The sequence below is a fragment of the Perna viridis genome, chromosome 3 (assembly GCF_037379345.1).
Source record: "Perna viridis isolate PV_CMFRI_1.1 ecotype Kerala chromosome 3, ASM3737934v1, whole genome shotgun sequence".
Taxonomy (NCBI): Eukaryota; Metazoa; Mollusca; class Bivalvia; order Mytilida; family Mytilidae; genus Perna; species Perna viridis.
The window spans coordinates 16,297,060-16,323,692 of record NC_142447.1 but is presented as its reverse complement, the minus strand read 5'-3'; the positions used below and the strand labels follow the sequence as shown (position 1 = coordinate 16,323,692).

Genomic DNA, 26,633 nt, shown 5'->3' with positions numbered 1-26,633 from the left:
ATGTTATATTTATTAAAAATATATATAACTTATGTTTAGATACGTGTGTAACAAACGTTTCCTCATCAAGTTAGCGCTAAAAAAAGTTAGAATGATTTATTTGTTACGACGACCTAATTAATATGCATAAATGAAAACCGGAAGTAATGCTCAATTACCATGCATGGAAGTGCTACATCATTGGTTCTCAATCTCCATTTGGGTACATTGAAAATGTATACATTTGCCCGAAAAAAAATACATCTTCGAAACTAACTTGTACATATATGATGCAGAGTGGTCCACTGATCTATGTATGGGTGCAATAATCGTGTTAAGAAAGTAAGAAGACTATATTAAGTTCTTCTCGTTGTCTGTCATCTTTTCATTTTCGTTAGGCATACATGTACATCCCAGTGTGACGAATACATATATTGCTGATTAAGTTAAAATATTTCCATTCACTGCAATATAGAGAAAGACATTATATGGTGAACATCTTGAAAAAGAGTAATATGAAGGTGGGTAAAGTTATATATGATCATGAATATATATAAACTTTACTTAATTGGCACGAAATCATAAACAAAAAATGGTTAAATTTAAAATCATAAAGAGTTGTCAGTACATGCAGTCTGGCATATGCATACATAGCAAAACTATAAATCGATGGAGCTCCTCGGGAATGTACTTGCATGTACACTGTACTTTAAAAAAAATACGTGTACATAACCTCTATAGCCCCGTGCAGGTCCAGGTGTCAAAAGAATAGGCCAGCAGCAGCACCAAGCTTGTCGTAAAAAGCGACTAAATAGTGCTCAGAACCCTAGCCGGGGCTAGGGCGCTCTGCCCACAGAGCAACTAGGTCGTGTGCCCCAGGTGGTGGAATGGGGTCCCCCTGGCGTGTTACATGCTGGGGTTGTCAGGCTATAATACGGAAAACCTGACCGCAAACCATAGTGGTGCACCGTGTTGGGAAAGATGCCACGTTCCTCGCACGTTAAAGAACCCTGCTGTGGTATTCTCCCGGAGTAGGAACCTTTGCGCTCCGCCACAGGAGGCTAAATTGCCCGACCTTACCCATCCCCTCTTTTTCCAGTGGCAATCAAATTTGTCGACCCTATTATCCTTGTGACCCATCCTTTTTTTTTCATTTCATGTTCATTTTATCATCCATTACATGTGCATCGTCTGAATATAGCTGAAATATTGCTGCTCGGACGTTAAACTCCAACAACAAACAAAACCGTACGACAAGCTTAGCGCTGCTGCAGGCCTATTCTTTTGACACCCGGACCTGCACGGGTTGTCTCATCTTTAAGATCACCTGAGTAAATCCGTTCCTTCCAAAGCGCTGCGTATCGCAAATATATATTCTTGATAAACAAGTTAAAAAGAGATCTGAGGTGAGTTAACAATATTATAAAATAACGCATTTTTGTCCGGACATATTTTTGGTAAAACTCGGCGTAGCAGAACGAAACTTTAACTCATACAGTAATTAATCATAACAGACTCACATACAAAAAATCAGTTCAATATCTGCAAGGGTTTACAAAAAAGTGCGGAAAACTGTTATTTCCATGGAATTTTTTAAGTCCAGGGCCCATAATTTTGGTAAAACTCAGCGTAGCAAAACGAAACTTTAACTCGATCTGTAACTAATCATGAAAGTCTCACATACAAAAAATCAGTTCAATATCTTCAAGATTTCCAAAAAAGTGCGGAAAACGGAATTACAGACGGACGGACAGGGGTAAAACAATATCGTTGCGGGGGCATAACAAAATTTGTTTATCAAAATGGGGTTCAACCCCTGGATATTCGCCACTGAAAATTCTATTTCTTATTTTAAGAATGATAGCAATTATCACCATTTTCTATTGAAATTGTCGACCATTTCTACAATCTCTAGAGTGGTGATACCAATAAACCAAGACGATGTGGAGGAACAAGCTGGATTAGGAGGAGCACGATTTATTTAGGCTCGGAAATATATTAGAATAGTGCCTTTAGTGGACCATCAGTTGTTAACTATGTTGAATTTGAAAAAAAAAAACATTTGATTCTATTCATATAAATAGCTTTTGGTCCATCATGAAGTTCTACGTCTTCCAAGACTTTAGACCTACTGAAAGATTCTAGCGGAAATCAAAAGAATGCTATCCATGGACGAAAACTACACATGGAAAACAGAGACACACAACAAAGAACATAATAAGAAAATAATCAAAATAGTACATACACTGTGTACAAAGTAACAATAGCAAATGAGCAACTCGGACTCTACTAAAAGCTGGGAGCATGGGTCAAGTGCACCGGTAGAGTAAACGTCTTCTGCTTTTCTACAAACAACCGCCGAGTTGCTGTTAAACAGACATGTCCGGGGTAGACGAGAGAGGAAGAATTTTTTGTATGCTCGGTGTTAGTAGAATTTTTAAGGGGGTGAAACTGAACTGTAATATGTCAGGATGCCTTTTGTTATTAGTTTTTTTTAATCATATAATGCAGACCCATCGAAACCTGCCGGACCGTCGGACCTGTCCGGTAACATTGTCCCGGGTCCGGTAAATACACGTTGCTTGTCGGCCCGGGTGTCCGATGTTTTTTTCTTACGTTAAAGAAGATTTTCTCAAAACTGAAGTGGTTTTTGTGAATAATAAAACTAGAACGTTTTAATAATTAAGTGAATTAGTCTACAGTCTAGCGAGATAGCCAATCAATTTGATTGTAAACAATAATATGTAACTTCTGGTTCATTCGCTACACGTCATTTCGTCCTTTGATATATCGTCCCTTCCGTTGTCTCGCTACTCGTTTACATGTGAAACATGCGGTCATTATATTGTCAAAATAATGATGAAAAAAATAATAGTATATTTCTTTTACATCGAAATTGATAAAGATTAATAATTGAACATCTGATAAAACAAATTTTCATTTGAAATTTTGTTGGGTCAAACTTATTTATGGGTCGAATTTCAATTAGACAGGAAGACTGGTTTTCGATTTTTGGGAACCAGATTAATTTACATAAAATAAAATGCGATGTCATTTCTAACTCACTATCCTGGGGCAATCCCTGGTAAGAAACGTAAACTATCTTTAACAGATGAAGAAAAACAAAAGAAGGTTAAGGAATATGAAAAGAACCGTCCTGATCGCAAGTTTTCTACCAAGTGGCAAACAGATAGACCATGGTTACATTATGATGGGGAAAAAATGTCCTGCAAAACTTGCGTGGAATTTTTTAAAAATGATAAGGATTGCAAAAATCCATTTGTTATTGGTACAACAAACTTCAGAATTTCAGCTGTTGTTGACCATGAACGGTCTAATGTACATACCAAGTCTGCAGATGTAATAAATGCAAGAGATCAAACCCCATCAGAAACAATGAACTCGGAAGCAGGCAAAGCATTAAAAAACTGAAGTCATCAGAAATTCATCGTCTTACATACTTATTTAGGAATGCCCATGCTGTAGCCAAACAAAACAGACCTTTATCAGTTTATAAATGGCTATGTGACATTGATGGTGCTAAAGGCTTGGATTTAGGTCAAACTTATCTAACTGAACATGCAGTTAGGTCATTTGTCCAGTCAATAGCAAAAGTGGAAAGAAAGGCCACAGAAGTTTTGATAGGGGACAGTTGTTTTTTTTCCTTTATGATGGATGGGACCCTAGATATTTCCGGTGAAGAGCAAGAAACAATCTATGTTAGATGTTCGAACTCGGGCAAAGTTACAGAAAGAATTTTACACATAGGAACCCCCGAGTCAACCTGTGCCTTAGACTTATATAACTACACACTTGATATCTTTGAAAAGCACGGATTAGATAAAGGTAGGTCTAAGTTTTTATGAACATTTTATTTTAGGAGAAAAACAATGTTCCAGCCAAAAAATTTAAGTACCCCTGAAGTGTTTTGTCTACAAAGTACTCGGAGGTGCTCTTGCCAAAAGCTTAACCCACCATTTCTTTCGAAATGCCTGTACCAAGTCAGGACCATTGCGATCTACAATCTTTCTAGTGTTATTGAGCTGGTCTTCCGCCCTTTGGACTTTGAGTAGTTTGAGACTCACTTATCTACGTTCGGTAATTCTGTTGTTTCCTTTCTTTAGAGTATCAAATAAAATAAATGTTTATAAACAGCTGAATAATTAAATAAATTATTTCATTGAATAATTAAGATACTCTTATATTATGCGTTGCCTGTACCAAGTCAAGACCGTTGCAAGAACCACATCATGTCAAATTATATTATTATTATAACAAATTGACTTGGTTGTTTGTCACCGGCCGGGTTGTTGTGACAATGTCTCTTGGACATATTCCCCATTTCCTCTCTTTTACTATTTAAATTAAAGTTCTCGGCTTGAAGATTCTGAAAGAAATTTGTTATTTAATTTTCAGATAAGCTTATTGCCATGGGCAGCGATGGTGCCTCAAACATGGTGGGGAAAAAATCTGGTCTGTCAACTTTAATAAAAGAAAACATTAACAGTGAAATTGTCAACATACATTGTTTGTGTCACAGACTTGAGCTTGGATTCAGAGATGCATTAAAATACATAAACAATATGACAAAATGATGACTCTATTCATTGGCTTGTACTATTTTTATAAAAAGAGCTATTTGAATAAAAAAGGATTAAAAAATGCTATTAAAGCTGTAGGAAAAGGTGTGATGCCTCCCAAAGTGACTGGAACAAGGTGGTTGCCACATCTCTATAGGTGCATCGAGGCATATCTTAAGTCTTTTAGGGCGCTAGAAGCCCACTTGTCAACGATTAGCCACAAAAACCCTAAAGCAGAGGGATTAGCCAAGATGGTGCTTGACAAGAATATGATGGCCTTTATACTGTTCATTCAGGTACTTGTTATTTTTTTGTTTAACTTCAACGGATTACTTGATAATATGCAAATACATTTATAAATATACACTATGTACCACATTAAGAAATAAAGGGAAGATAAGTTATTTAGGTCTTATAGGTACATGTTATGATGTACATGTATAAGGTATTATAACAATAATAATTTCATTTCATGTTAAAAACAAGGTCGTAACAAATGCTACAGTTGTTTGTCACAGTCATCTGATTTGCTGTTTCCATTTTTATAAAGATTTTGTTATAAATGTATCCTGATCTGATCATGTTAACTCTTGCAAGATGTATTAGATGTTGCTATGAGATTATCGCTAAAGCTGCAGCAGGTGGATGTCAATTTGTGCGACAGTTTGTGTTGGGTCCAGGCAACTGTTGAACTATTGAAGGAAAAATGTGGAAGGTATGTGATTGAAATCAATTTAATGTTACATGTGTATAAATGATTAGGTTGGCCTTTTTCAATAAAGATGTGGTATTACTTTCAATAAATTTGTAATTTTCTGATTAAATTAATCAATTGTTTGGATTAATTACTTTCAAACGAATATTATTGATGTATAATTTAGTAAGTTACTAAACTTTATACTATTAAATTTATTAAAGTTTTTTAATTGTTTTTCTTTACTTGTATTGATAAATTAATACTCTTGTATGTTGTATAAGAAAATATTTTCCGGTTTTTATTTACACCAATTATATTGCTTTGCTGCACCTTGTTATCGTATATTCTTACCAGCAAATCAGATGCTCTTGTCAGCTTTCTTGAGTCAGGTAGTTTTGTAGAGATTCCTTTGAAAGGTTCAACTCCTGTTATGGCTTATTGTGAAAATATCGTCAATGGAATGGTTCAAGCAATTGAGAGAAGATTTGAATTGGATTCAAAAAATGTGTTTAATGCTACAAAGATTTTAAATTTTAAGACATGGCCTTTATCAGGGACTGAGCTTCAAGGTTCTAAAAAAATGTTCATTCTGCTGATTTCACTGTTTTGCTGCTGCTATTCTTAGCTTATGTATTTGCATGTCTTAACTGTTATTCAGTGTTTGTTTTAGGAATGTTGTTTGTTCAAATTTAAAGTTTTGTTGTACATCTGACTTTAATCTTGTAGAAATACTATTATTGAGAAATTGAATAGATGTGTTGGATTGTAATAAAAATATAGATGCATTTTAAGTAAATAAATAGTATTTTTTCTACATTTACAAATGTAAAAACATCATAAACAATGATAACCAGTACTCTCTTTTCTTTTTTTTTTCTATTTAGGGTAATTTTGTTCTTACATATTTTAACAGAGTTTGGCATGGAAGAGCTGAAATTGCATTACTCAGCAACTTTGCAAAAAGTTGTTACCTGCTCTATGGATCAACTGCTGAATGAATGGAGTCTTCTGAAGAAACTTGTTGTAGCAAAGTAAGTTTTAAACCAAAATCTGATTTTCAATATTATGTAATGTCCATAAAGGAAGACATTAAGTCTATTTTTTGAATAAATCATTTTGAAAAACATATTTTCTGAAAAAGGGGTATAAAGGATATTAGATACTTATCTTGATATCACCTTTTTAATTATCTAATCTTGAAAAAAAAATCTGACTTTAAATGTCCTTTCTTAGTTCTATAACACATGTATATTGATATAAGAATTGTGTATCAAGTTTTGTCTTCTGTTTTCAGGTTTCGTAAGAATTTGGTTTCTATATCCTGGGAAAAAATGTTGGACTCCAAAGACTTCCCCAACATTGTTAAAGTAATTGACCTTATTCTTACACTTCCTTCAACAAGTGTGAAGTGTGAGACAGCTTTCTCTCAACTCAAACTGCTGAAAACTTGCAGACGTTCAAGTTTGACATCAGATGTTCTTAATAACCTTATGGCTGTTAAACTCCTTGCTCCACCAATTCAGGAGTTCAACCCTGCAGATAGTATTGAGACTTGGCTAGTAAGTTTAACAATCCATCAGGAGTTAACATATTCAATAAAGGTTACATCAATTACTGAACAGAAACCAATCTCATAGTCCAAAATAGAAGACAAGTTCAAATCTACTGGAATGTTGGTAGATTGCAATGGTCCTGACTTGGTACAGGCATTTAGAATGAAATGGTGGGTTAAATCAAGTTTTATGGCGCACCAAACCTCCCCTTCAAATGTCAAGTACTCAAAATTATAATAAGTTAAAAACAGATTTTCAATATTAAACAAGATATAAAATTAGTAAAATCTTTTGTACTATTATCTTTCAGGAAGAAGGTGTGGGATGTAGGAAACCAACATACAACAGGAAGCAATCCAAAGGGCCTGTGAAGAAAACCAATTTGGAGACTGTCAATTTTGAAACTGTCAATTTTGAAACTGTCAATTTGGAAACTGTAAATGAAACCCAAAATCAATCCAAAGAGCCTGTTACTAATACCAATTTGGAAACTGAAAATGAAACACAAAATACTGTTGATGTTATAATGACTAATGATGCAGATGTTGAAATACTTGATGAGGAAAAGAATGATATTGATAATGTACAAGTTGAAGTTAACTCAACACTTAAGATTGTGGAGAGCCTTTGTGACAAAGACAATGATGATGATTATGAAGACAGTGAATGTTTTGACTATCAAGATGAAATGTTGAATTTTGAAATGATTATGTTTTATGCCAGAGATTGAGAATAGATTTTATAATTTAATAACAATACTTTATTTTAAATTTAAAAAATCAACAATATATAATACAAAGAACTCAAAACAAAGTACACGTTTCGTTTATGAAGACTCATCAGATACACTCTAGCCAAAATGAATAATGGTCACAAATTAACAAATTCAAGAGCCCATACCCAGTAGTTTTAAAATCAGCTTGATAATAAAATGTACTTGGAGATTCCCACCCTTCCCCCCCCCCCCCATCAAAAATGTTAGCGTGTCGAAAAATTGTTCAGAGTTTTTTCGGTCAGACAAATTGTCGTTCGGTCAGAAAAGTCATCACCTTGTGTCTGACCGAATGTCAGATGTGCTTAAAAAAATTTCGATGGGTCTGATAATGAAAAGAACAACAGAAATTAAACCAAGTGTAATACGATGGAACTTCACAACATTATACTTCAGTGACGATTAGACCTATTGTATTAAAAAAAAACAAGGATATACGAAGAAACACACAAAGACTGCATGTTAATGCAAACTAAGGTCAACACTAAGGAAATCGAAGCAACGAGACTGGAGAGACTTAACTTCAACATAAACTATCCAATAAAATGAGATAACTAGGGAGAAGATTATGTTGAAACTTTTACCTTCCCTAATTGAGGCGTTGTTACATCAGCCGGAGGTTCGATGTGGACATTACCGACAATTAAGAAAAGCCAATTTAGGCGATTTGAAGTTTCACAAATTGTTCCATCCAAACAAAGGTAAAATTACTGAAAAACATATCATGTCAGTCCTTACGGAAGCGAAACTTGGAAACAACAGAGCTAAACAAGAAAAATCTGGACACATACAAAAATAGATGCTTTGGACAACAAGAGAATATATCAAATGAAGAGCTACCTCGGAGAAATAAGCGACATGATAGCGTACAGTACATTGTGATCGTAGAACATGTAGTCAGGATGGACAACAGTGTAGATGAACAACAGCTTTGAATTAACATCTTGAAGGGAAGAGAAAATTATCGGCCTAAAACAACATGGAGCAGAACCACTGAGTAAGAGGGATCACAACTGGGCTAGAGTAATTGGGCGTCATCAAGGATGACAGCCAAGGAAAGACACAATTGGAGACATTGTATCAGAACCTTGTGTGACAGCGTACACAGAGAAAAAAGGTGAGATGAATATTAAGCATAATTCGTCCAAAAATGACCATTTTCATCTCATCCACCCAAAGAGCATGAAAGTTAGGACACTACAGACAACTGAATTCTGCCTCTTATCTGGACATGTATCTCGAATTGAAGAAAAAAGGCAAAACTTTCAACTTAACTGCTCTTAGTATTTTACAAAACTACGACCGCAATTCCTTCATTGTCATCTAATCTTTTCTATAAAGTAACATTCAACCCACTAAAGTATATGGTCCCCGTGCAGGTCCGGGTCTAAAAGAATAGGCCTGCAGCAGCGCTAAACTTGTCGTAAAAGGCGACTAAATAGTTTGTTTGTTTGTTTGTTGGGGTTTAACGTCCGAGCAGCCATATTTCAGCTATATCCAGACGATGAACATGAAATTGATGATAAAATGAACATGAAATGACGATGAAATGAAAAATGGGACACAAGGATAATGGGGTCGACAAATTTTGATTGCCACTGGAAATAGGGAGAGGTGGGTAGGGTCGGGCAATTTAGCTTCCTGTGGTGGAGCCCTATGGTTCCTACTCCTTTCGAATACCACAGTAGGGTTCTTTAACGTGCGAGGAACGTGGCATCTTTCCCAACACGGTGAACCACTATGGTTTGCGGTCAGGTGTTCCGTATTATAGCCTGACAACCCCAGCATGTAACACGCCAGGGGTACCCCATTCCACCACCTGGGGCACACATCCCAGTTGCTCTGTGGGCAGAGCGCCTAGCCCCCGGCTAGGTTTCTGAGCACTATTTAGTCGCCTTATACGACAAGCTTAGCGCTGCTGCAGGCCTATTATTTTATCACCCGGACCTGCACGGGGAGAAAAGAAAAAGGGATGGGACATAAGGACAATGGGATCGACAAATTTTGATTGCCTCTGGAAATAGGGAGAGGTGGGTAGGGTCGGGCAATTTAGCTTCCTGTGGTGGAGCCCTATGGTTCCTACTCCTTTCGAATACCACAGTAGGGTTCTTTAACGTGCGAGGAACGTGGCATCTTTCCAAACACGGTGTACTACTATAGTTTGCGGTCAGGTTTTCCGTATTATAGCCTGACAACCCCAGCATATAACACGCCAGGGGTACCCCATTCAACCACCTGGGGCACACATCCCAGTTGCTCTGTGGGCAGCAGAGCGCCCACGCCCCCGTCTAGGGTTCTGAGCACTATTTAGTCGCCTTTTACGACAAGCTTAGCGCTGCTGCAGGCCTATTCTTTAAAACCCGGACCTGCACGGGGCGGCGTGTTGCATGCTGGGGTTGTCCATAGGAACCATAGGGCTCTGCCACAGGAGGCTAAATTTGCTGACCCTACCCACTTCTCCCTATTTCCAGTGGCAATCAAAATTTGTCGACCCAATTGTCCTTGTGTCCCATCCCTTTTTCATTTCATCATCATTTCATGTTCATTTTGTCATCAATTTCATGTTCATCGTTTGAATATAGCTGAAATATTGCTGCTCGGACGTTAAACCCCAACAAACAAACAAACAAAAATGTGTATGCTTTTTTAAGGTGTGTCACATTTTACAAAATTTGCATGATTCTTATAAAGACTGCTATTTAAAGATTAAAAAAAACACCACAAAACACGAAAGAAAAAAAATGTAAGTAACGATTTCAATGCTTTCTGGAATGTCTTAAATGAGTCCTTCAAATAACTTGAATAGCTAGATGAATGGGAAACGCACTTGATATTTTGTAACAAACCTACAATTCAAGCTATTCCGGGGTATAAATGTAATTATGATATAAATACTGTAGTGACAAAAAGTCATTTGAATATTTTACCGCCTTATACATGAATAAATTAATTTGAGATAAATACCGTAGTCTGATTGGCTAAAATAATTTTGGTATATCTCAGTGGATAAAAAAAATATTGACACGCTCCTATTCAGTTACCTTTCTCATATTTATAGATAAAAATGTTTTAAAATTAATTTATAAGAATTGGCTTTGATAAAAATTTTGTCTATTGAAAAAAGAAACAAATTTTCCATGTGCATATTTTGTTTATTGCACTTTGCGCAATACACAATATGCTATGCACATGGAAAATTTATGTTATTTTTCAATAGACAAAATTTTTATTATTGCCAATTCTTAAATAATTCCTTTCACTGTTTCTAATGCTGGTACTTCTGATGGTATTATTTTTTATATGTTCTGAACTAGCCTTTTTTAGTGGAGTCCGAGTTTAGTTTTGTTACTTCGTATGTATTATTTTAGTTATTTTATGTTCTTTGTTGTCTTTGTTTTCCATGTCTGGTCTTTGTCCCTGGATTACATTCTTTTTATCTCCGCTAGAATCTTGGTTCCATTGATTATTTATTCAGTACACACTGTGAATGTTCTTTAAGTGGGTATCTCAGTTTGTCTATATGGTTTATATTGCGATATTCCATGGAGAGTTGAATGTTGTGTTTGTTTCTTGTTTAGTACATTTTTGACCTCACATTGAAAGGAGTTGTTAAGGCCATGTAAAACTAGTTTGACCCCACCAAAGACGTGCGCCTGTCCACAGTCGGGGTGTTGGTCATAAATGTGTCATTGTGTCATCGTTCTGTTCATTCTTCCGTGGGTTTTATTATTTTTGCTGTCGGGGTCTTTCGGAGCTTACTTAAAAGGTGTGTTTATACTTGTTGAAGACCTTTTGGTGATCTTTGAGAGTATTTACTGTTTACTACTTTGTATAAAATTTAGGCCATACGCTGGTGCGTTTGTTGCGTTTTACCATATCCGTGCCCCGTGCAGGTCCGGGTGTTAAAAGAATAGGAGCAGCAGCGCTAAGCTTGTGAAAGGCGACTAAATAGTGCTCAGAACCTTAGCCGGGGGCTATGCGCTTTGCCCACAGAGTAACTGGGATGTGTGCCCCAGGTGGTGGAATGGGGTACCCCTGGCGTGTTACATGCTGGGGTTGTCAGGCTATAATACAGAAAACCTGACCGCAATCCATAGTGGTCCACAGTGTTGGGAAAGATGCCACGTTCCGCGCACGTTATAGAACCCTACTGTGGTATTCTCCCGGAGTAGGAACCATACGGCTCGCCACAGGAGGCTAAATTGCCCGACCCTATCCAACTCTCCCTATTTCCAGTGGCAATCAAAATTTGTCGACCCCATTGTCCTTGTGTCCCATACTTTTTTCATTTCATCATCATTTCATGTTCATTTTATCATCAATTTCATGTTCATCGTCTGAATATAGCTGAAATATTACTGCTCGGACGTTAAACCCCAACAAACAACAAACAAACATACTTGTAAAATATAAAAAAAAAAATGTTTTACTACCCTTTCGGGTCTCATACGGTCACCCTTTGAACAAGTTCAATTTTTGGCTTAAATATAGTGTCGAAAGTTGAACGGATTGAATGTGACCCGAATTGGGGAGGTGGTTTAACAATTTACCTTATGCCATTCCGCCATTCTGTCATTCAGTAACATTTTTGAAACAAAATTATGAGCTTCTGTAAATTACAGACTGTTGATATTTTATACAAAGCTTGGGTATGCTAAATCGTAGAATGCGTTGTACTCGGACAGTGTATGACATTAACGTCCAGTTCGCAGGAAAAAATCATTTCCTTTTAAAAACTTTTCCTTTTATCTTGACGGAAAGCGTGAGTACAGCGCTCACCGATTTCTAATTCCTATTGAATCTTTGTGGATAACTATATATTTTTCCTTAGATGCACTTTTGCATGAAATTGCAAAGGTAGTAATCGCAAAAAAAAAAAGATTAATTTCTCACAGTGTTAACCACAAAAGTTAGTGATAAGTTAAGAATATTCAGGCCCAGGATAGAGTTATTTCTTAGGATTGACCTTAATTCCTCGATCTGATTGTGTAAACTGGTTTGCATTTTCAAAGATAATATGTAAATGAAACGAACAAGTACGTGACTATTTGAGATTAAAGAAGGAAGGGCGGCAGTTTAGTACATGTAGGTGTGTAATATGCTAGACATTAGCCATAATTTTGTAATTATTCGAGTTCGCTCTTTCACCAGGAAAGAACGAGCAATACTTTAGGATAACCTAGCAATTACGGAAAGTTAATAAAGAAAATTACTATGATACATTATAAGAGCAGTACCACAGTTTTTAACTCCTCATGGCAAAATTTATTCCATGTATAGTCGGTTGTTACCTTAATTAACCGTGCGCCCCGTGCAGGTCCGGGTGTTAAAAAGAATAGGCCTGTAGCAGCGCTAAAATTGTCGTACAAGGCGACTAAATAGTGCTTAGAACCTTAGCCGGGGGCTAGGGCGCTTTGACCACAGAGCAACTGGGATGTGTGCCCCAAGTGGTGGAATGGGGTACCCTGGCGTGTTACATGCTGGGGTTGTCAGGCTATAATACGGAACCTGACCGCAAACCATAGTGGTACACCGTGTTGGGAAAGATGCCACGTTCCTCGCACGTTAAAGAACCCTACTGTAGTATTCTCCCGGAGTAGGAACCACAAGAGGCTAAATTACCCGACCCTACCCACCTCTCCCTATTTCCAGTGGCAATCAAAATTTCTCGACCCCATTGTCCTTGTGTCCCATCCCCTTTTCATTTCATCATCATTTCATGTTCATTTTATCATCAATTTCATGTTTATCGTCTGAATATAGCTGAAATATTGCTGCTCGGACGTTAAACCCCAACAAACAAACAAACAAACAAACATAATTAACCGTGCACTAACACAAGTCTTAGATAAATCAATACCAGTTTGGTATAAAGCATCTCATAAAATTTAACTATATCTCCAGTAAAAGCATATGGATGGTATTGTTCAAAAATACTGCCATAAAAGTCAGAATGTGGTTAACCTATTAGATGGAATATCTCAGGAAAATACATTTTCACTGTTCAAGCAGCCAACTTCAGGAACTTTGGTTCCAGGTGACTTATTATCCGTCTTATCTGGGCCTCTAGTTTACAAAACTGTTTTTGAATATCCCTTTTGTATAAAACGGACGATTTTTTTTTTTTTTTTGTTTCTCCAGTTTTTGGTCCTGGTGATCAAAGTTCCTGAAATAACACAATTCTGAAAGTACATTTTAGATATACAATATTGCAATTGAAATTATATTCTTTTCTTTTGTTTTAGGCATTACAATAGGGTTGCCAGGTGTAATAAATTATTGGTTTGCATATCATAGTTATGTTGGATTCCTTTTTGTTTTGTTTTCTATGTGCACATCCTTTGATTCTAGTTTGTCTGGTTTATGTTGCATAATGTATGTTTTTACATTTAGTCTGAAGCTCTTTAGAGCTTGTCATTATATTTGAATGATATGCCAAATCAAAATCGAGTTTCCTTACCTTATATATATACGTCTCAGAATGTGACGACTCTATTCGCTACACTGCTCCATCGGATCAAATTGATACAAGGAAGATATGTAAACGTATAGAAAGGTCTGAAAAATTCCCAACGATGTTAAAACTGTCAAATTTGCGATGCAAATTTTTGGTTGTTCCCTCCGCGGGACTCGAACTCGTACCAATGTGACATCTATGGCAACACCGCCTGCACAAAGTCCAACGCCCTAGACCACTCGGCCAGCAAGGCTATATTAAAATATAGCTTTCGCTGGCCGGGTCATTCCTCCTCGTAGGATTAATCTATGGCTGTAACTTCGTACACAATGTATGGTAGTTCATTTAGGTGTTATTATGTTAATCCTATGAGAAGGAATGACCCGGCCAGCGGGTTTGTCCTATTGTTGCATCTTGTCTTTTCTTCTATCTATTTTGATAAAGTTTTGGTAGCTCGTTTTTACATTTAAGTTTTTCGTATTTTCTTTTTGGTTTCTGTTTAATGTTTAATAGTTTCTGTTTCCTCTGTTTTCTTTGTCAAGTTTTTACTCAACTTCCAGATTCCCCGAAGGAGACTATGTTTGCACTTAGCCCACTAAGCATGCATTCGATAGGGGACAATGTATTGCAAAGTCCCATCGTCGGATTCAAGATATTATTTTCAAAAAGGAGTCAAGCTAATGGGGAGATCAAGCAAATTATTCATTCTCTTTTGCCAAAATATTGCACGGAATTAACAAAATTTTACAGCATATGAAGTGTCTAGCCACGGAGTCCCTCTTCATCTGGTTTCGTCACTGCGTCAACTACTCTCTTAATCTTTTGTGTTCTTTAGAATATGATCATCCACTCGAATCATTTCACTTTATCTGTTCCATACCAGACTTTCAATAACAGAGAGAAAACAATTTCGTTAGAAGTCAAATTGTGCTTAATATTTCATGTTAAAATGTCAATTCATCCAAACTGTCAAAGCTGATTTACGTATACAGTACAGTGAAACCTTTCTAAACGGAACCGCTTATGGACTAAAAAAAATCTAGTTTAAGGAGGTAGACCTAAGGTAAGGGACACAACTCTCACAAATCATTGGAACGTTTGTATTTAGCATTTTACATCAATCTCATGTAAGCATCAAAGTAACTAAGACTGATTTCATTCTGTTTCAAATTAAAGCTTGATAAGCTTTTGATGAAATTGAATATGATACAAACATATCAGAGTGTGCCCCTTACCCTAGGTCTACCTCCTTAAACAGATGTTCGGTTTGCTAAGGTTCAAATTATATATATATATATATATATATATATATATATATATATATATATATATATATATATATATAAAAATGCGTCTGGTTTATTCAGGGTTCGGTTGATGCAGGTTTCACTGCATATAAAAGCTGAATTTACACAGTAGGGATTTAATTTCCGTGTTCTAAAATATTACTACCGGACGGACAACCTTATATTAAATAATTATGGGAAGGAAAAAACTACGTCCAAGTCATTCAAAGGAAAAAGTAATTACGAAAAAGGACAAATAACAGACCCGCTGGTGTTTCAGAGGGATGATAATCACAGGCGAAGCTTTTATTTTCGTATCGCTATTAACGACATACTCATAGAATAAGAATAACGGAAGCTGAGACTCAAATTAGAACATTGTTCTTGAATCAAATTTGACGTTGACAACTTAAAAATGTGGGCACTTACCAAACGAGTACGCAGCAATTACTACTTAAGTGTATGTCTCGCTTTATCCAGGCGACATGCTTGTTCTCCGAAACTCTTGAATTGGCATTTTGAATAAAAAATGGGAAAAAAAGAACGGATATGGTAGAGTAATCAAGGTAAATATGATTCGAGGGTAATCAAAAGATTATATTCCAAGGATAAAAACTAGAAACGGAAAATACACACAATAAAGAACATGAAATTAACAAAATAAAACATACAAAGATTAAACAAAAGTAAATAAGCAACCCGGGCCCCATTAAAAACTGGGAGCATTGACCAGTATCGGTGCATCGGTAGGATAAGCGTCCTCTACTTTTTCTAGAAACACCAACCGAGTTTCTCATAAAATGTCACGTCTAGATCGGTTATAACCGTGCAGACGGTGAAACGAAAAAAGTGACTTAAATCACAGTAGTAAATATCTTTTATTTTAATTTTATTAAAAGCTTGTTCATCTACTAAGGTTGTGTCTAAAAATTTATTTATTTCAGCAATTTCACTTGGAAATGATGACATTTTTTTTCTTTTTACGTTTCGACCATACTTAGTATCATTCAAACAAATCACCTTTCCTAGCATCTCCGCACATGCATCTCACGCTTGTCTCACTAGTAGTTGCGTTGAACCAATTTACGTACACGAATTTAGAGAATAAATACACAACTGAGTATGTTCCCTTTTGAATGTATTGACTTACTAAATGTCACTACGCTATGTAATTATCACACTCCCCTTAATAAACAAGTACTATCTTTATAAAAGATATCCGACACATTTTCTCGCTTTGTTCGTTCCAAATTTATTTCCTGAGCTGTATGAACACTAAGCTACCTTTAGTAATTCAATTATTTAATTGGTTCAACAAGTAAGCTATTTCCAATTATTCAATATATTAGATATTATAATTCAATGAAATTATTCCGGACACCAATGCCCCTAATGGAGCCTTGAACTTCACGGTTGCTATCACTTTTGTCCAATGAAATGCGAGGTTCACGTGATGTCAAAGCGAACACAATACCGACTGCATCGGAAAAAATGAACTACGAAGAAAAAGTAATTCTGGTAAATTTTGAGAAACACGAATAGAGCCTCTGCTACCGCGTTAGGGAAAACAGTAATTGTATTGTGTCTAACCATAGCATCCTTTGAGATAATAAGATGAAAAGCTTGCAATTCTAATGTAATGTAAAGCTACATAAAAAACTCATGAAGAATCTTAAAACGGTTAAGAGATAAGACTTACATTATTATTTAGATTATAATCCAATGTACATGTACATGTATGTGTATTTTTAGAGTATGTCGATAAGGTAATTAAAAAAAAACACGTATTTGTTTGCAATTATTGAGGTCATCTGTCACAGATTAACTCGTGTATATAGGCTACATATGCTTTTATTTTGCATGTATCACTCTGTTCTGTTTGCCATTATCATGTAAACGTGTTAGTTGTCTGCCTCTTATAACAGTGTAAACTATCTGAGAGGATAATTTTTGTCTTGTCTTTGTCTTTGGCTTCACTGTAGAAAAACAGGAAGTAAAGAAATTTGAGGAAATCATAATCGAAACGCTTTTGTGAGTCAGAAAGGAAAACAAAAGAAAATATGTTTATTCAAAGTGGTACAGTGAAGGCAAACATAAACAACGTCTAAATTAAATAAAATAATATAAAAATGCTGGTAGACTATTTGATACCTTTAGATATAATAATATAATTTGTTCCACAAACTTGAAATGCGGTAGAGCGCAATTTAAAGTACGTATAAACAGTAATCAGTACACTAATTACGGACGAACCAAGGAGTGTAAAATGTATAAAAGAAGGGTAGTCTGATTCAGAACGTGCATAACAAAATTAAAAGGGACCAAACCCTTTCCGCAATGGAACAATGAGATTGTATGTAAAAAGGGATACTTTCTACACGACTTGCTGATTTCAGAAACTCCTGCAGCATTTTTTTTTGTCAAGTAGGAAAGTAATCGAAGTGACCTTTTTTTGGTCTTTTATTCCTAAAGTTACAATCCCATAAATAAATCCCAAAATTTCTTTAAGAGTATTTTATTTGTAGTGTGTAAATGTACTTGCACTCAAATTATTGTGCAGAAACAAGAACAATGCAAGTTCTACAATTCCTAAGCGGCTTAGTCACAACCCACATCCCACCCCCAAAATCAATCAAAGCCTTCCTTTGTTTCTAGAAAAGATTGATTGATTGATTGATTGTTGGGGTTTAACGTCCGAGCAGCAATATTTCAGCTATATTCAGACGATGAACATGAAATGATGATGAAATGAAAAAAAGGGATGGGACACAAGGATAATGGGGTCGACAAATTTCGATTGCCAGTGGAAATAGGAAGAGGTGGGTAGGGTCGAGCAATTTAGCCTCCTGTGGCGGAGCCATATGGTTCCTACTCCGGGAGTAGGGTAGGGTTCTTTCACGTGCGAGGAACGTGGCATCTTTCCCAACACGGTACACTACTATGGTTTGCGGTCAGGTTTTCCGTATTATAGCCTGACAACCCCAGCATTTAACATGCCAGGGGTACCCCATTCCACCACCTGGGGCACACAACCCAGTTGCTCTGCTAGGGTTCTGAGCACTATTTAGTCGCCTGTTACGACAAGCTTAGCGCTGCTGCAGGCCTATTCTTTTGACACCCGGACCTGCACGGGGCTTCTAGAAAAGCAGAGGACGCTTACCCTACCGGTGTACCTGGTCCATGCTCCCAGTTTTTAGTGGAGTCCGAGTTGCTCATTTGCTTTTGTTACTTTGTATGTATGATTTTAGTTACTTTATGTTCTTTGTTGTGAATGTCTGTTTTCCATGTCTGGTCTTTGTCCCTAGATTACATTCTTTTGATTACCGCTATAACCTTGGTTCCTTTGATTACTCTTTGGTGACATGATGACAACTTGTGGCACAATACCAATGAGATTCATTCACTAATAGTCAAGTTATTGTCAACGGACTTCATGATAATGCTTGTTTCTGGTCTCTATGCGACAAGGTTCGTACCGCAAAAGGAATGATTATAAAAATCAATAGAATACTATAAACACTAAATGTCCACAGAATACGACAACATCATGATATTTCGTGGTTCTTTAAAAAACCTCACCTGAAAAACTTGAACATAAGGCTAACTATAACATTCAAATCCCCACAAAGTTCGGTACCCATTTAGGAAAAATGTGACTCGAACTACAGTGTAATACACAAACTATAACTACCGTACAAAACCCATAACACATTAAGCACATTACATAGAGATCAACACAAGAGTGAACACAACATTCAAAAACATTTAGACCTTTCTAGAAATGTAAAGGAGAAACATTTTGCAATAAAATTTACAACGGACAAAATATGCAAATTGTACACTTCATTCTTTTGATGGACAGTGTTTATTCTAAACAATCTCTCTCTCTATAACGCTCTCTCTATAACGCGTATTCATAAGCAACAGACACCACAAGCTGCAAACAGCTTCTGACGTTCGAAAATATCTCTAACCCAGGTAAATTTTCGTTCAGCAAGCTCCTCTCAAACATAACCCCAGGTCACCAGTGAGTCTGTATTTTCAGTGATTCTAAGGTCGTTTATGATATTGAACAGGAAACCAGATTTGTCAAGAACCTTGCAATGTCTGGAAAAGTGAATAAATTTACTACGCGACTTTTTCTGACTGTCAATCGACATTTAATTTGAATAAAGTCTAGGCAAGAAAGAGAGGAAACGAACGTCTGTTTGTTTGTTTGTTTGTTTGTTTATTGGGGTTTAACGTCCGAGCAGCAATATTTCAGCTATATTCAGACGATGAACATGAAATTGATGATAAAATGAACATGAAATGATGATAAAATGAAATAGGGATGGGACACAAGGACAATGGGGGTCGACAAATTTTGATTGCAACTGGAAATAGGGAGAGGTGGGTAGGGTCGGGCAATTTAGCCTCCTGTGGCCGAGCCCTATGGTTCCTACTCCGGGAGAATACCACAGTAGGGTTCTTTAACGTGCAAGGAACGTGGCATCTTTCCCAACACGGTGCACCACTATGGTTTGCGGTCAGGTTTTCCGTATTATAGCCTGACAACCCCAGCATGTAACACGCCGGGGGTACCCCATTCCACCACCTGGGGCACACATCCCAGTTGCTCTGTGGGCAGAGCGCCCTAGCCCCCGGCTAGGGTTCTGAGCACTATTTAGTCGCCTTTTACAAGCTTAGCGCTGCTGCAGGCCTATTCTGTCGCTGTCTGTAGCTTTGAAACGCCATCTTTGCTAGCAAGTCATGGTTTCTACTCGACACATTCAATACAATGTAACGACGAGAAAATCAAAGTTAAAGAGTTCTGTAAGCAAAATATCGGTGGTAGTCCCCAGAATAATTTTGGTACGGAAATTCATACGGAATTTTTCACTTCGAACTTGGTCAACTCGAGTGGAGAATCGGTCTCCTTGTCTGGAGGTGTTCGAGAGTTTCCGTTGGTTGAACCCTTTCTAGATTTCTGTACTCTCTCAATCAGTCTGTAAATGCCTAAAAACACACAGCTACAAATAATACTTGTCACACCATACAAAAGAGGGCATAATGATATCTGGGCGAACTTCTCTTTGGAGAATGTTAATGTCAAAAGTGTCATACACAGCGGGAAATTCTGGATCCCTGTCTCTAATGCAATGGTTCTACACTTGACTGGATCCTGACGTAAGATCCAAGCGACTACATACCCAAAAAAGAATCCAATAAACGGAAGCAAGAACGTACTTAAATAAATACTCCATTTAACTCTGTACATGAAGGGATACTGTATACTAAGCAATGTCAGTAGCAATGCAATAGATACAGCACCAGCAAAGGATCCAATCTACAAAAGAAAATGGCATTACTAAAAAGTCATGTACATAACCCAGGGACGGATCAAGATATTTTCGACAAGGGGTATCAATGGAGAGGAATTCAGGCTATCTTTTGCTTATTTATGTTGTAATTTCACAAGAAATTAACAAATAAAAAAACCGGTTCCCCTCCCATGAACCCCACCGTAACATGATAAACTGATGATTTAAGTTATACACTTAGATCCTACAGTACTATCCATATAAAGTTAGTAAAAAAACACCATGATTGTCTTTCCTTTACCATGAGAAATAACTATTTGATTACGTTTAAAAAAACACCATGATTGTCTTTCCTTTACCATGAGAAATAACTATTTGATTACGTTTAAAAAAACACCATGATTGTCTTTCCTTTACCATGAGAAATAACTATTTGATTACGTTTAAAAAACACCATGATTGTCTTTCCTTTACCATGAGAAATAACTATTTGATTACGTTTAAAAAAACACCATGATTGTCTTTCCTTTACCATGAGAAATAACTATTTGATTACGTTTAAAAAACACCATGATTGTCTTTCCTTTACCATGAGAAATGACTATTTGATTACGTTTGCTATGTCGTCTATGATGAGCGCCACATATCAAACATTTTTCAGCGATGAATCAACCGTAAGTGAAAATAATGTAACATTCATTGCTATTTTTTTCTCTGCATTGTATTCCGTTTTGAACACAGAAACGTAATAATTTTACTTCATGCAAGTCAAAAGTGAGCGATTGTAAGAATAACACAAAAATATTAAGATAACCCGTACTGTTTTTACTATATTATTATAAACCCTATTATCAAAAGAATTTTAATGTTGGAAGTTAACTTTGCTAAATCTATAACAAATTATTGCCTTTTACAGAAAGGGATATCTCTTACGATATATAGTGTAGACAATTATAAACAACAAAACCAACATGGTCATACTGCAATAAATCTTCTTGACGATAAGTTCGTAGATAGCGTTTCCAATTTGTTTTCATGCATAGAAATTTTTCACAAGCTGAGCCATCAACTGTTATACTACTTCAATCTACTGGTTGCGTGAATGAATTCGATGACAGCCAATGATCCTGGTCAAAATAAATTGTTTCCTAAGTCTATGCTATAACACGAATATTATAATATTAACTTAGTATCTACGTATAGATATTGGTCCAAATTCAGCAAACCACAGAGAACCGAAATTTTATCTGATTTAATTAATGTATCTATATAGTATATAATGTTAACCCTGGGATGTTAACAGTGACTCAATAGTTTTACCTTAACAAGCACATCAGCAACTCTGGGAAACTTCCATCTAATAAAGATTCCTACTAAAGCAGGGCCAATGGTTAGTCCAAAAGAGATCAGTATATTGAGGTAGGGTATGACCAAAGGCTCGTCTGTCCAACTCCTACTGTATATCCAAAGGTTGAGCGGGAGCATGCCAGTAGCCATGACAGTCGCGACCGCTGTCATTGAAATACTGAAAGTCGTCATTTTTAATATTATCAATAATAATTCAAAATTGAATTGTTCCGACAGAATTCCTTTTTTAGATTAGTATTGTGTGGAATTGTGTACTAAAACTTTCATAATAGAGAAAATGAATTAAAAGTCAAGAGTCGGCAATTAGAGTTAAAACAAAAAGAAATGTATACGCAATGATAGAGATAACGTATCCTGTCGAAGAATTTGTAAGACGTTTATACATAAATAATCATTTAAATGTTGAGTGAATGTGTGCATGTTTGTTCTAAATGCATATACCCATGTACCTTAATGCGACGTCTCCATCTGACCAATAGGAGAATACATTGGTAGTTGTACCTCCAGGGCAGCATCCAATCACGAGCAAGCCTAGTGCTGACAACGGCGGAAGCTGAAGAGCGTGGGCAAGACCAAATGTAATTGCTGGGAGTACGACGAACTGAGACAGCATGCCAACACAGATTCCGATTGGTCTTTTCAAATGGCCAATCAAAATATTTAATTCAACAGTATTACCCATTCCAAGCATTACCAAGATCAAGACTAGTTTGACGCTAGCATCTGCGGCTATTTTCAGCGGTGATGGTGACTCATCCTTTGTTGTCTGATTAAACACAGTTTCGTTGGTCATCCATCGGTCTGATCTATTAAAGAATACACTGTGGTTCCGAGTAATCAAAAGCGGGTACGGCGCTTCATCCATTGCTAAGAACAATAAGATGCTGATAATTTAACTTTGTATGGGTTATGCACAAGCATGAATTAGAATGAATTAATCGTGTAATATGATAATTAAGTACAGATCCGTGGAAGTATCGGGCATGATCTTAAGTAACAGCTATGATATACCTAAAAGTTCTGAACTTTCTATTGCTGAAATGCATTAATTGCACACAAAAAACAATTCCAGTAAACTTCATAATGTAAATTCAGGGTGGTAAAGAAATTGCATGTATTTACTGATTTGAAAATGGTTGAAATGTACGTATGTCAAATATATCAACATTTCGATCTCCTATATAGCCAGCCAAATTTTAAAAAAAATATGCCTTTATTCACCAAGCTATCTGAACACCATTACAATGTAGCTATAATAACAAAAGTGTCTTTTATGTGTGTTAAGTACATTTCAGCAATAATAGTTTAAAAATAATACATTTTTGGTATATCATCGACAGCCTAATTTTTACAAGGACTCGTACCTCAGTAAGTCGACTGAATGCATAATTCTGGTCTAAAAAATAAGAGTTAAAAGCAATTGCAAGGACAGAAGTGAACTTTCTTGAAAATTGTTAGCTGTAAGTTAAACTATACAGGGTAAACGAATGTACATGTAACTGATTGACATGAATTAATTACATTTTTGTATTTTGTAACTTTTTTTTACATATCTTGCTTCTATGCCTCAAAGTATGGTTTGTGGTAAATAATGATGATATGTTATGTTTGGACTCAAAACTGCACTGCTAAATTAATACATTGGTCTACAGATACGTTTTGTTCAACAAGGGAAAAAACATATAAGCGCCTACACCTTATCCATAGAAGAAAACTGCAAAGTATGTCAATAGAATGTTTATTGTTTAACAAATTATCCCACGAGACAATGACACATTTTAACGTGTCATAGTTTTCCTTTCCTCTTTCGTCTACCCCGGATATGACTTTTTACATGTATGAACAACTCGCCGGGTGTTTCTAGAAAAACAGAGGACGCTTACCCTACCGGTGCACCTGGTCCATGCTCCAGTTTTTAGTAAAGTCCGAGTTGCTCATTTGCTTTGGTTACTTTGTATGTATGATTTCAGTTACTTTATGTTCTTTGTTGTGTATGACTGTTTTCCATGTCTGATCTTTGTCCCTGGATTACATTCTTTTGATTACCGCTATTATATAATAACCTTGGTTCCCTTGATTACTCTTATATAACCAACCGTCACTCCTGCGTGTATATATTACATTTGCTATATAGTTAATTGTCGCTGGCTAAACTTATTGCATCTAATTACTACATTTGTATTATCAAACATGAATCTGAGTTCATAAATCGGTGCACTGGCCCACTTTGCATTCGCTTACGTCTAAATTACCGACAACCTGGAACTCTCCAATACATGATGATTGATTGATTGATTGGTCGTCAGTGTTTAACACCCAAGAAGCAATATTTCAGCTATATCAAGGCGATGAACATGAAATGGTTAATAAAATGATCATGAAATGATGATGAAATTAAAAATGGGATAGGACACAAGGATAATAGGATCAACGAATTTTGATTGTCATTGGAAATAGGGAGAGGTTCCTACTTCTATCGAATACCACAGCTCAGGGTTCTTTAACGTGGCTGCGAGGAACGTGGTATCTTTCCCAACACGTACCCCGAATTAAATCCTTACGACCCCAGCATGTCGTATGCCAGGAGTACCCTATTCCACTACCGTGACCTTGGGCGCACAACCTAGTTGCTCTGTGGGTAGAGCACCCTCGCTCCGGCCAGGTTTCTGAGCTCTATTTAATCGCCTTATACGACAAGCTTAGCGCTGCTGCGGGCCTACACGAGGGCTCTCCAATACAGAAGTCATATATATTATACATTCTGGTGATAATCGTTGTGTCACTTATGGTCTGCCGTACAATATAATTATAATATTGTTCTATTATTATACAACACACGTGGGTTATATTTCAAATGAGGAAATATCTACCACGCGTGCATACATGTATAGCAAATAATATAAACAATTCCCTTATTATGAATTAGGTGTGAAATGACAAATCAATACTAATTTTGAATAATTTGTCCTTATAACCTTAAATTGTCCCCATCGAAGGTTGTCTGCAAAATTTCGTCAGTTATTGGGCGCTAATAATACCAATCATCAAGAAATATTTTCACAATATGCCGGTTAATTTATTTTCACAATTAGAACGTTTCAATAGTTTTGTGACATGATATCTAATTAATGATGAACAAAATTACTTACCGGTGTATGTTACATACGCGAAGAAGCCAATGATCAAAGGGGAATAATCTAAATTTAGAAATAGTACGGCGAGTAATTGTAGACAAAACAAACTTAACTTAATAACTGAATAAATGTATTCAGGTTATGAATCCAGAACTAATATAAAGAGACAATGGATGCGACTTTGCTTTGTGTCCGTTGGCCTGGTCCATGGTCCTCCCTTGGATAATTATGGTACTTCATTTTAATTAAGTTTATTTAATTAATTACACAAAGAAATACTTATATCTCCTTGAAAGTCACACCATAACCGTATAGAAACATACAGTAGCAGTTGCAGATTCCGAGGGTGGTCCCACGGCGCACCGGACCACCCCCTCCCGAACCTCATTTATTATTTATAAGGAGATCGTTATCAAGCTAACAAACAACTACTGATAATTGTTTTACTTGCAATACCCTAATGTGTCAACATTACAGTGTAGGAATCAATCTGTTTTACCTGGTATTTAATGGTCAAAACCTTCAGAGTAGTGTCATAAAGCAGTTCTCCAAATCCAAAACTTCGGCAAGGACCAGAACGATAGTAATTTTAGCCGACAAAATGTCACAATTTTCGAATTTAGTGGAAGTTTGTGATAGCAAAACACTGATATGTTCAAAGCGGTCGTTCAAAGCATCAGTTTTAGAAGAAAATATAAAACCTTCATTTTCACAACCACTGTCGATTCCTGCTTAATAAGGTATTTGTAATTTTGAATGAAAACAGCAACTTTGTGATGAACAGAAATACCAACTTCTACCTACTTTAAAATCCTTGCTTCTAAAAATATTGATTTCATTGCGTCCCATAAGTAAGTTATGGTGTTCCTAGGTATGGGGTCCAAGAGAACATCTCAGTGTTCTTAATGATACCCCATTCCACCACCTGGGGCATACAACCCAATTGTTCTGTTGGCAGAGTGCCCTAGCCCCCGGTGATGGTTCTGAACAATATTTAGTCGCCTTTTACGACAAGCTTAGCGCTGCTGCGGGTCTATTCGTTTGACACCCGGACGCGCAAGGGCCTTGAAGAAATGTAGTTTGATACAAAGATTAATTTATTTCCCTATAATATAGGGTTTCGGCATCGTCTCTAGTGAACTTCGAATGCTAAGGCAACTGGCGGTCGCTTATGGAATTTGCCTGATTATTTGTTTTATGATTTTATCAATATTAAATAATTACATTTTTTGCGTTTATTAACGCCAGCTTGAAATGAAACTGCAAAAAATTCATTGGAAAACAAGGGTTGTAGCAATGCAATCTTATGCAGATAATTGTATATTTATTTGTTTCCTTGGGTTCATTCCACCTATTCCCACTTTTTATAAAATAGGTAATAAAAAGGGTGTCTTCCACCTATTCCCACTTTTTAAAAAAACATTATTCCTCCTATTCCCACATACAAATTTCTTTGATGTTTTTTTTAATTTGTTTTTATAGTAATTAAGCCCTACATAAATGT

The 26,633-nt window shown here is 36.4% G+C and overlaps 2 protein-coding genes and 1 long non-coding RNA gene across 4 annotated transcripts; 1 reads left to right on the top strand and 2 right to left on the bottom strand.

The window, feature by feature from the left end:
- Positions 1-2,981: 2,981 nt before the first annotated feature.
- On the top strand, positions 2,982-7,569 carry LOC148621196 (uncharacterized). Of its 2 annotated transcripts, XM_088573976.1 has the most exons (6): positions 2,982-3,825; positions 4,396-4,855; positions 5,157-5,274; positions 6,170-6,287; positions 6,551-6,815; positions 7,120-7,569. In XM_088573976.1, the coding sequence occupies exons 4-6, from the start codon at positions 6,178-6,180 to the stop codon at positions 7,537-7,539; spliced, it is 795 nt and encodes a 264-aa protein (XP_088430102.1). In that variant the 5' UTR covers positions 2,982-3,825; positions 4,396-4,855; positions 5,157-5,274; positions 6,170-6,177; the 3' UTR covers positions 7,540-7,569. The 2 variants fall into 2 exon arrangements, with proteins under 2 accessions (XP_088430102.1, XP_088430101.1); XM_088573975.1 differs by lacking the exons at positions 2,982-3,825; positions 4,396-4,855; positions 5,157-5,274 and having other exon boundaries at positions 5,513-6,287.
- Positions 7,570-13,293: 5,724 nt separating this feature from the next.
- On the bottom strand, positions 13,294-17,130 carry LOC148621195 (uncharacterized). The gene is made up of 2 exons (XR_015921110.1): positions 17,024-17,130; positions 13,294-14,922 (listed from the first exon to the last, which is right to left on the bottom strand). It is a non-coding gene; the product is annotated as an uncharacterized LOC148621195 (long non-coding RNA).
- A 225-nt stretch (positions 17,131-17,355) lies between these two features.
- LOC148621194 (ileal sodium/bile acid cotransporter-like) lies at positions 17,356-25,197 on the bottom strand. The gene is made up of 4 exons (XM_088575310.1): positions 25,145-25,197; positions 22,445-22,862; positions 21,948-22,152; positions 17,356-20,653 (listed from the first exon to the last, which is right to left on the bottom strand). Exons 2-4 carry the CDS (start codon positions 22,858-22,860, stop codon positions 20,189-20,191), a joined length of 1,086 nt encoding a protein of 361 aa, XP_088431436.1. The 5' UTR covers positions 22,861-22,862; positions 25,145-25,197; the 3' UTR covers positions 17,356-20,188.
- Between the last annotated feature and the right edge of the window lie 1,436 nt (positions 25,198-26,633).